The sequence below is a fragment of the Macrobrachium rosenbergii genome, chromosome 13 (assembly GCF_040412425.1).
Source record: "Macrobrachium rosenbergii isolate ZJJX-2024 chromosome 13, ASM4041242v1, whole genome shotgun sequence".
NCBI classification, from domain to species: Eukaryota; Metazoa; Arthropoda; class Malacostraca; order Decapoda; family Palaemonidae; genus Macrobrachium; species Macrobrachium rosenbergii.
The window spans coordinates 18,152,383-18,164,474 of NC_089753.1; the positions used below are offsets into that span (position 1 = coordinate 18,152,383).

General features: G+C 38.6%; 1 protein-coding gene across 3 annotated transcripts in view; it reads right to left on the minus strand.

The window, feature by feature from the left end:
* Window positions 1–362: 362 nt before the first annotated feature.
* Window positions 363–12,092, minus strand: part of LOC136844941 (repetitive organellar protein-like) — an 88,838-nt gene continuing 77,108 nt past the window's right edge. For all 3 annotated transcript variants that reach the window (XM_067114343.1, XM_067114344.1, XM_067114342.1), the window contains 2 exons: window positions 612–982; window positions 363–470 (listed from right to left, as the gene is read on the minus strand). In XM_067114343.1, coding sequence (XP_066970444.1) covers window positions 759–982 — 224 coding nt within the window. In that variant the 3' untranslated portion in view covers window positions 363–470; window positions 612–758. The remainder of the gene's footprint in view (window positions 471–611; window positions 983–12,092) is intronic.

Below are 12,092 nucleotides of genomic sequence, written 5' to 3' on the forward strand. Positions count from 1 at the left end.
GCAGTTTTATATACTACATGGGAACAAACTCACTTCTGACTGTGGTGAGAGAAAAATACTCACTGGAAGTTCTAGGGCAATCTAACACCTTGCACTTGTATGATACTTGATACTTGTGTGAACTATTGCTAGTCCTACAGGACGTCTCTCCATTTTCTCACACGGATGGTATGTTATTCATGTTTTTAAGTCAAATCCTACCATAAAAGCACTTATCCTGAGAGACACCATATCATACTATGATTAACACTGATAATATATTAACATAAGCCTAACACTAAACCTTGACTGACAGAAGCTAATCATACAAAGCTCCTCCATTATTCTCTCAAATAAAACCTTTGAAAGGATGCATTACTCACCATTAGTAGAGCCCTTTACAATTACTTCCATTTTCTTATCAGGAAACCGAAAACCTGACAGTGAGTTTATCACTGCTGAACCTCCTTTAAAAGTGAAGTGGAGAGCATCTGAAAATAAAAATCTAAGTTACTAGCTTGAAAAACAGAAAATTACAATGTCAACTCCTAAAGAACAAAAATCTATAAAATAAATTACATTTCATAACACATATCAGCATGAAGAACTTCAGACTCAAATTCATGACTTACTTTGTATGAGGACACCCTGGCCACAGGCTCCCAATTCCACAAACATCTCATTAACATCCTTCACTGGCACAATGTCTGTGAAATTGCTCACAACTATGGTGAGTCCAGGTTTTACAGGCACATGAAGTGGGGTTACATTATCAGCCTTTACAGATTCTGCTGTGTTGTGTGATGATTGTGGGGGTAAAGATTGTGGGGGTAAAGATTTTGGGGTAAAGATTTTGGGGGTAAAGATTGTGGGGGTAAAGATTGTGGGGGTAAAGGAATCTCCTGCACTTTGTTCTTTAAGATGTCTTTTTTAATTCTGTTCAAGACATCATGAATACTCAGCAGCAGCTCCAAATCTTCACTCTTAAGTTCAGTTGCACGTTCTGGAATTCAAATAATTATTAAAATACTATAATATTCAAGATATTTTCCATACTTTTCACATATTAAAATGAACACACTCTTTGGATTGCCTAAGACAATAATAAGAAATTTGAGGTTGATTTAACTTGATTTATGAAAGTTTGGTCTGACAATCTGGCACAGGAACTCTCTTGTTCATCACTACCGTGATGAAAAATGGTTAAAGATAAAAACTGCTAAATTATTTACTAAAATTCTGCTAAAATATAAAAATGGTTAAATATAGAAGTCAATAGCTTTAAAAAGTCCATGATTTTGTTAACCGTGTCATCATTTAAAACCTTTCTAGAACTTGAAATTTCATGTTACTTATCTATCTACATACAGTAATCCCTCAATTACCTGGATGAATAGAGCCAAGGCTCTGTTGGATAACGGCAATTAAAAAACTGTGTGTAAAACAGTAACTCCTTACCCTTACTCCCCTTACCCTGTCAATAATGCACACCCATAAACACTCAATATGCCTAGGAACATCAACCATCATACTTTAAGCTAATAACTCTAAGGGAAAAGCAATTATCTACCTTATTTTCCCATGCTTTTAACAAAATATACTATATTAGCTTGATGGCGCCACTACACTGCACTGCAACCTGACGCTGCACTGGAACCCGGCACTGCCCATCATGTCTCCCCTACCCTTCCGATCACCTACCTACCCTGTCCCCACCCAGGACAGACAAACAGGTTTGCAGGAGGAGGGTGGATATATCATGTCTCCCCTTCCCTCCCGATTCCCTACCTACCCTGCCCAGACAAGCAGGTCTGTAGGAGGAGGGTGGATGTATCATGTCTCCCCTACCTACCCCGACCACACCCAGGGCGGACAAACAAGAAAGATCCACTCGGATTTTATTATTATAGATAAATACACTTAAAACAACCAAACCCTTTTTCTCTCTCATAAACAAACACAATTCGGTAGTTAAGTTGCCTATCTATGTTTACCCACAGTTTACCATGGTTTTATCACCTTTAATGTCTTTTTATACAAGAAATTACTTATCAGTTGTTACCATATTGAATTATATTCACTTGTTTAACTTGTAATTTAATAAAGTTCCCTTTATTAATCATAGTATAGGTATTCCCTTACCCTGAATTACACCAAGTACTGCATCATCCATAGCGTTCTGTAGACAGCTCTTTCAGCATTTAAGAACATTTAAAAGTTATCATTAACCATCTGTTTTATTAAGATCACTGATTTCTCATTTTGCCTTATCATGGAAACTGTAAAACACCATGTTTACATCTTTAGTAAATATGGCATTTCTCAATATGTCCTAAGCAAATCTATTCTAAGAACACTAAGAAGTAATTGCTGTATATGATCGTGTACCATGCAATATTTTAAGAAGGAAATTTACATCTGATTTTAGATGGCTGCACCATACTTGATACAAAATGTGCGTGAACTACTGGCCTAGGAAGGGTGTTCCACTTACAGTATCCATTTGCTTCACTCAAATAAGCTATTATAGCTGTATTTCAATCAAAGGCAATGGTAATGAAACAGATATTTTACTTACTGAATCAATTTATAATGTTATTACCATGTTAAATCTCTATCGTAAAGTAAAAAAAAAAAAAAACAGAACACCTGCCATATGCATTTAAATAGGCTTGGCTAGTATTTATGTTCTCAAAATCAGCTGATTCTGGCCTACTACTAAATTAGGAGAATCCCTTTTTAGTTGCTAAGTATCATGAAAATCATTTTTTAGTTGTTAAGAGATGGATTACTGAAATTATTATTTCTGGGTTGTCCGACCTGTGTCAGCCGGTGAAATAACCTTTCAGCACTTATTTCTAGGTAAAGTCTCTCCCCAGAAATAGATTTTTCCTTTGTCAAAATCCTTTTATTCTGTATATAAAACAGGCATACATAGGTAAACTAACATAAACCAAATCCCTCAAAAGAGCTTTCACTGTTGCATAATCATTAAACAATGTTTGAAAATCATCTTCGTTGAGGCAATCATCATACAGACCGTCTTCCAAGTCATCAATATACAATATTCATCTTCTGCATCTTTGTATAAAGTTTCATCTTCACTTACATCCAAAGCACTTGATATTCTGCATTTACAAAATGCTTCAGTCAAACCCTGCTTATTCCCAGTTCAGGATTCGCTGCTTCACCTATTCGCGGATTTTTCTGTGGAACTTATCCCTGAATTATTTGTGAAAAATTCTGTAATTCACAGATTTTTGTCAAGAAATATTCACTATCTACTGTATTGTCAAGTTATTTTCATGACTCAATATGTTTTTATGATAAAAAAAAATTATTTGCTAATTTTTAAATATTAGTATTAATGCAAACATAGCAAAAAAATCTACAAAGCATTTTTTATAATGCATGTTACATACTGTATTAACCCTTAAACGTCGACTGGACGTACCTTACGTCGACTAAAATTGTCTGTCGGGTGCCGAGTGGACGTACGGTACGTCGACTACAAAATGTTTTTTTAAATATTCGCAGAAAAATAATTATAGGACTAGTTTGCGAAAGGTTTTAAATCACGCGCCTTGAGGGATGCTGGGAGTTCAAGGATCACGCTGTTGTTTTGTTTACAAGCGTCACCCAGCCGCGCATGTGTCGATTTCTTTCTTATCGCACTACAAAGCATCAGCGGCGCATCGTTGGAGAGCGATTTCTTGATGCGTTCGTGTTTTGCAGAACTGAAGTGTTAAGCGTGATTTTGTGATGCAACAGGACATTTGCAGAGATGTCCCAACATCGTCAGGACCGTGAAAGGCGCATATTGCCTGTCGGTAGTGAGCGCGTGAGGCGGGTTTTAGATTGGGATGCTGGAGAGGACCAAGCACCAAGGTGACCCAACTTTTTCAACGCCGTGTTGTGCGACCCACGTGTGGCCGAAGGGGGACAAGGACCACATCCTGTGCCTTTACGACCCCTAGGAAGCATCGGGGTGTCCTGAGGGGCATCCGTAAGCATTTGGGAGGCCTCCAACAAAAGGACATTGATGAGTACTTGGAGCTCGATCGAGAGCAGGTGGAAAGTCCTCATTTTGATGGCAATTGGTCATCTAGTGACGAGGACATCATGCCCAATGTCAGTGATGACGAGTATTTGCCGCCAATGTCCGTATGGGAGTCACAGCAGGAAAGTGAACTGGAGTTTAGTGGTTTCAGTGCATATGAGGGAGAGTCTGAAGAGGAGGAGGAGGCACCGATTGTGGCTGGTGGGGACGAGACAGAAAGTGATGGTGAAAAAGAGGGAGATGGGCCAGTGGGGAGGGTGGGAGTGCGAAGTCGTGCCTGCGCACGGGCCCGTAAAAGGTCGCAACATCGCGGCAGCTTGGGTGAAGGCCATTCGTCCGAAAGTGACGAGGGGTGGTTGGAGGACCCCACCCCACCTAACATGCACCCATTCACGGCAGCACCTGGACTGACCGTCCCTGTGCCTCTCACTGCACTGGGGTTTATTCAGCTCTTCCTGATGCGGGAATTGCTGGAATACCTCGTTGCAGAGACGGCGGATTATACTCGGTACTGCCGTGAGGAACTGCAGACGACGTTGTCATATCACTGGCGGGGCTGCAACCTCACGGACATGGCGCATTTTTTGGGGCTCCACATTTTTTTTTGAATGATGCCTGCTGCCGACGTCAGGCAATATTGGAAGCGGAATTTTTTTTTAAGTACACCCAATGTGCCCGGCATTATGTCCCGTGATAGTTTCCTGGCGTTGGACAGGTATTTCAATGCCTTCAACTGAAGGGCCATACCCTGGAATAACCCCCACCGCCTCATGTTAGTCCGCCCAGTGTTGGACTACATTCGTGAACGGTGCCAGTTTCTCGTGGTTCTTTCCAAGAACCTTTCTTTGGATGAGGGGATGATGCCATACAAAGGGCGTCTAAGTATAAAAGTGTACAACCCCAAGAAGCCAAAGAAATATGGTGTGAAGTTATTTTTCATTACGGAGTCCAACACTGAATACGTTGTGGACTTCTCGGTGTATTCCAGGGTCTTCTCCACGCTGCATGACACTGTCTTCGGTCTTGTGGATCGTTTCTGTAACCAGGGATACCACCTGTTTATGGATAATTATTATAACTCGGTACCCCTGGCCCAAGAACTGTATGAAGCAGGTGTGCATGTCAGTGGTACCCTTCGGTTGGTGCGTGGGGCCCCAAATGTCCTCAAGAGGTTGGCTAGCCAGCCGCAACATCTGGCAAGAGGAGAGACAGAGTGGCGGCAGAAGGGAGATGTCTTCGTCATCTGTTGGAAGGGGGTCCGACTTCTGCCCATGATTACGAGGAGTCATGAGCCCATACAAGAAGAGGTCGTTCAGTGGAAGAAGACATGTCGGCAGGGCCGAGTTACGTATGAGGAGTTTCATGTCCAACAACCTACTGTCATCGGGCACTACAATAGGCACATGGGAGGAGTTGATCTCTTTGATCAACTCATCCAGTATTATCCCTTTGCCAGGAGAACCAGGAGGTGGACACAGAAGCTCCTCAAATACCTCCTTCAGTTGGCCCTCCAGAATGCCTACATCCTCTACTGTGGGTACAATTCAGACACCCGGAGGTTGTCCCACATCCAGTTTCCTGAGGTGGCCGGGAATGCCCTCATGAACTTTAATCCAGAGGAGTGGCCTTCCAACACCACCCCCCTGCCCCAAGCTCCAGATCTGCCCCAAGAGGATAGGGCAGATGTCGCTAGGAGGGCCAACCTCGGTCGTCCTGCTCCTGCTGACGCCGCCCCTGCTGCCGCCGCCCTTGATGATGCCGCCCCCCCTGCTGCTGCCCTTGATGATGCCGCCCCTGCTGCTGCTGCCCTTGATGATGCCGCCCCTGCTGCTGCTGCCCTTGATGATGCCGCCCCTGCTGCTGCTGCCCTTGATGATGCTGCCTCTGCTGCTGCTGCCCTTGATGATGCCGCCCCTGCTGCTGCTGCCCTTGATGATGCCGCCGCCCCTGCTGTCCCTGCTGCCGCCCTTCCTCACATTCCAATGTCCCGTTGGGTAGTGGACCCTGTGTGTCAGCTGCAGGCAGGGGATCACACACTGGAGCTCCTAGAAGGGCGTAAGCAGAAACGGTGCCGGGTGTGCCATATGAATGGCAGAAGGAGACACCCGTTTCGTCTGTCGCACCTGCAAGGTAGCACTTTGCAGGTTCGGGGAGTGTGACCGCAAGTACCACACTGCAGTCATATATTGGAGTGCGCCTACCCGAGGGACACTGGAGGGCGCAGCGGACCGCTGAAGGGCGGCTCATCTGCAGTAAGGGCGCGCGTCTCCCTCCTCCACCTGTACCTCGTCATGTCGAGAGGAAAAAAATGCAAGACTCTTCAATGGAAGAGGTAGAAAACAAGAACAGAACGAAGAGTCAGGATTACAAGTGAGTATTCTGCATTGATTTTATATTTAGTTTTATATTTAAGTTTTTATATATCTGTATTTATTGGTGTTTTGTATATTATTTCGTTTTATACAAAAAAAAGTTTTTCACCTGCATTCCTTTTAGTTATGTATTCATACCAAAATAAAAAAATATATTACTGTATATATATGTGTATGTATGAATGTGTTATATATATATATATATATATATATATATATATATATATATATATATATATATATATATATATATATATATATATATATATATATATGTATGTATATATATACAGGTTGACCATCACTAATCCGGCAATCAGTAGTCCGAACAATCAGTAATCCGGCACAAATTTCGGCTAGAGTTATTTCTAATGTTTCTGCACTAATTTTCAAATTTCCCGCTGGCCACCGATTTGGTGGCACTGTGTGCTGCATCGACAAACTGGAGGTGTTTGTAAACGCAAGCATGCATTTTGCTGTTCCATTTTTATTGTCTTTTTGGCCCACGCTAAGGTATATCGTGATCGCTATATATCGGTAGCCTAGCCTACATTATACTGAACTCTATTCACATATTAACAGCATTATACAAACATCAACATAACGAATGTGCATCTTTTTCATGGATCTTTTAAAAGGTTATGCTTTACTACTGCATTGTATCCAATTGCGTATATTCTCATATTGCTTTTGTATTATAAATTACGATCAATGTTTTGTTTTGGAACCGATAACTGGAGTTTATTTACGCGCATTTAACTCAGTTCAGTGCGCTTTTCTTGCTTCTAGTAAGTGTAAATGAATATAGATACTTTATTTATTTGGGACAAGGATATTTTTCATTACACAAAGTGTTTTTAAGTCGAAATATAACTTAACCCTTAAACGCCTGTTGGACGTTTTAAAAGTCGTCCAAAATTGTCTGTCGAATGCCGAGTGGACGTTGCAAACGTCGACTGAAAATGCTTTTTTTAAATATTCGCGGAAAAATAATTGTAGGCCTAGTTTGCGGATGATTTCAATTCCCGCGCCTCGGCGGATGCTGGGAGTTCACGGATCCAGCTGTTGTTTTGTTTCTGAGCGCCACCCAGACGCGCATGTATTTCCCCATCTCACATCAGAGAGCATCAGAGCAGCACCTTGCGGAGCGATATTTTGACGCAGACGTGTTTTGTTGAACTTTGCGCAGTGTTAGCGTATTCGTGCTGCAACAGAACGTTTGCAGAGATGTCAGCAAAGCGTCAGGACCGTGAAAGGCGCATACTGCCTGTCGGAAGTGAGCATGAGGCGAGTTTTTAGACTGGGATGCTGGAGAAGGACCCAGCATCCAAAGTGAATTTTAACATTCGGTCAACTTTGACTCGACCAAAATGATCGAAAAATGCATCCGTAAGCCATAATTATTACATTCGAGTAACAATCAATCATTTACCTTCATTTTGCAACAAACGGAAAGTCTCTAGCACAATATTTAGAATTTTGGTGAATTTTTGAAAAAAAAATTTTCCTCTGCTCAGCACGCGCAAACTCCGCTGAAAATCCTGTCATTTCTTGCATCAGCTTGCCGTAATTTTTTCGCCGTTTCATATTATTCGTTACATAAAGTGTTATACATCAAAATGTGCTCAAAATGTGCGCAATTTCATGTAGAATACAACAAAAAATATATCATTCCTTTAGCTCTTCACAGTGTTTTAATATTTACATCGAAATCACGATAACTGACAAAATTTTAACATTCAGTCAACTTTGACTTTCTCAAAATGATCAAAAACGCATCCGTAGTTTCATAATTATTACATTGAGTAACAATCAATCATTTACCTTCATTTTGCAACAAACGGAAAGTCTCTAGCACAATATTTAGAATTTTGCTGAATTTTTTTAAAAATTTTCCTCCGCTCCTCAATGCTAACTCCGCTGAAAATCCTGTCATTTCTTGAGTCAGCTTGCCGTAATTTTTTCGTCTGTTTCATATTATTCGTTACATAAAGTGTTATACATCAAAATGTGTGCAATTTCATGTATAATACAACAAAAAGTATATCATTCCTTTAGCTCTTCACAGTTTTTAATATTTACATCAAAATCCGATAACTGACAAAATTTTAACATTGGTCAACTTTGATTCACCAAAATGATCAAAAACGCATCCGTAAGCCATAATTATTACATTCGAGTAACAATCAATCATTTACCTTCATTTTGCAACAAACGGAAAGTCTCTAGCACATTATTTAGATTTTTGGTGGATTTTTGAACAAAATAAAAATTTTCCTTCGCTCTGCACGCGCGTACTCCGCTGAAAATCCTAGCATTTCTTGCATCAGCTTGCCGTAATTTTTTCGGCATTTCATATTATTCATTACATAAAGTGTTATACATCAAAATGTGCGCAATTTCATGTAGAATACAACAAAAAATATGTCATTCCTTTAGCTCTTCACAGTTTTTTAATATTTTCTTGAAATCATGATAACTGACAAAATTTTAACTTTCGGTCAACTTTGATTCGACCGAAATGATCAAAAATGCATCCGTAAGCCATAATTATTACATTCGAGTAACAATCAATCATTTATCTTCATTTTGCAACAAACAGAAAGTCTCTAGCACATTATTTAGATTTTGGTGAATTTAAAAAAAAATTTTCCTTTGCTCAGCACGCATCATTCGCTGAAAATCCTAGCATTTCTTGGCGTCAGCTTGCGTAATTTTTTCGCCATTTCATATTATTATTACATAAAGTGTTATACATCAAAATGTGCGAAATTTCATGTAGAATACAACAAAAAATATGTTATTCCTTTAGCTCTTCATAGTTTTTTAATATTTTCGCCGAAATCATGATAACTGACAAAATTTTAACATTCGGTCAACTTTGACTTAATCAAATGATCTAAAAAACGCATCCGAAGCCATAATTATTACATTCGAGTAACAATCAATCATTTACCTTCATTTTGCAATAAACAGAAAGTCTCTAGCACAATATGTAGATTTTTGGTGAATTTTTGAAAAAAAATTTTTCCTTCGCTCCGCGCACGCGGACTCCGCTGAAAATCCTGTCATTTCTTGCGTCAGCTTGCCGTAATTTTTTCGCCGTTTCATATTATTCGTTACATAAAGTGTTATACATCAAAATGTGCGCAATTTCATGTAGAATGCAACAAAAAACATATCATTCCTTTAGCTCTTCACAGACTTCACAGTTTTTTTATATTTACATCAAAATAACGATAAATAGAAAAAAATCAACCTTCGGTCAACTTTAACTCGATCGAAATGGTTCAAAAATGCAATTGTAAGCTAAAAAACTTACAGCGTAGTAATATTCAATCAATTTCCTTCATTTTGGCACAATTGGAAAGTCTCTAGCACAATATTTTGATTTTTGGTGAATTTTTGAAAAAACTTTTTTTTTTTTTTTACGTCCATGCTATTTAATTCATGCATCATTTTGTGATAATATTTTCTCTGTGTTGCTTTAATCGTTTTACAATCTGTTATATACCAAAATCATCGCAATTTAGTGTACAATACAACTAAAAAAATTAACTCATTAGCTTCAACCGTTTTCCTTACACACATGATTTGTATACAATTATATACAAGTTTTTTTTGCTGTCATATATTCCAATATTTATATATGATAATGATATTTTTTTTATTTCTGATGGTTGCATACTAAACTTCAGGCAATGAGAAAAAAGGAGCCAAAATGAACTCTTAATCTTGAAAACTAAGCGCTGTGATTTTTGAAAAACTTTTTCCGCTTCGGGCGCTACCTCTCTTGAGGTCACGCATACGGAGACGCTTTTTGAAAATAGGCTTCAGCGGTTAAAGGGTTAAATACGCCTCGTTGTGAAATTAATATAGCTATTTTTTTCGTTAATATATGACATTCGCGGGAATCACGGCTGGCCGTTTTGGGGGCATGTTTTTGTGTAAAAAAAATCAAGATGCTGTTCGCTATTTTCTCTTGATTTCATCATATACGAGCTTTACGTATTTATCTTTTATAGCGTGAGAAAACAGCAGTAATTTGTATTCTTTCATGCCCAGTAGTTTTAAAATACATTCTCTCCAATTTTATTTACCGTTTATTTCATTCATGTTGCCGATGCACGATAATTTATAGTCATTAGCAGCTTGAACATTGTTTTTCAGCTTCAGCTACAACTTGCAGCTTAAAGTTACTGAAGCAGTATATTTTCGCCGATCTTTTCTCCAAAGTGAATAAGGGTATAGTGTAAAAAATATATCAGTCCTATTGTACAGTACTTAACGTCATTTGTAACATAACGACAGTAATTGTTTGACCGTACGATAGTTGAAATACATGCAAAACAGTTGTTATCCGATACGATTAGTAGCAAAACAACAGTTTCCCGTTCGATTGTTTATGGCTGTACGCAACTACGCAAGAGTATAACAATACTTTTTATCATTCTCTTTTACTTTTTTAACTAGCAGATGGAATAAAGAGATGGAGGAAAAGAAGTTAGTCTATTGTAAGTTGGTCTCTCTCGCTGCCTGCGCCTGCGCGAAATCTAAAACTATTTCCTAAATATTTTCATATCGGTATTAATTGCTAATCCCAACGTAAACTCGAAATATCGTAATTCGAGCACTACCTGTATTTGATAATTGTCTTTTCTTTATTAACCAACTTGTACTGATTTATGGGATATTTTAATTCTAAGATGAGGTGCTTAGCTGCTGGGTTTCGTGTATTCTAGCATAATAAATGGCTAATCCGGCACCCTCCAGGTCCCAGTGACGCCGGATTAGTGATGGTCAACACATACATATATAACTGAATCACGATAATATGGAACGTGATGAATATATAAATAAAAAGATAAAATCCTGAAGGAAATGGAAACATTGGAGTGCTATGCAGGCCTTTCGACGCTGGGTCCTTTACTTAGCAGACTGAAGAAATATAAAAGTATGTTTACAAAGAAAGCTCATATAAATGACAGATGGGGATTTATAGAAACATATGTACCTGGAATCCAACACAACTGAAGAATTAGTAGAACTGCCAAAACAGGATTAAATATTTAAGAGGTTTTTACAAAGGATTAGGATCAACCGTTCAGAAGCAGGGACATGACAATTGAAAGATTTATACTGGTCGGATTGACCACCAAAAAAAAAAAAAATTTTTTTTTTAGTACAACAAAATTATTCTCTTTTTTTGTAAACAATAATAACTTTTTGCAAGATGAACATTTTTACAAATAAAAAAAAATTATATTAAACATATGGATATATAGAAAATATATATCATGTAACTAACTTATAATTAAGTCAGTGATTTTATCTTGAAGGTCATTCTTGAACATTTTTCTAATACAGGGGTCCAAATAATACATGCCAGGGCTAAGATTAAAATTACAACTGGAAGTAAGCTGGATAATAGCGGACTCCAATACATTTCTTGAAGAGAAATCTTTCGATCTGGCAATTACTGAACTTTCAGTCCAATTTATCCTGTGAGAGTTTTCACTTAAATGAATGAATATAGCATTGGATGCCTGTCCAGTTTTGACTGAATACTTATGTTGCTTAATACGTGCATCTAAATCTTTGCTAGATTGGCCAATATAAAAAGAGGGACAGTCCAAACATGGAATTTGATATATTATGTTGTTGTTTTCTTTAGGGCTATT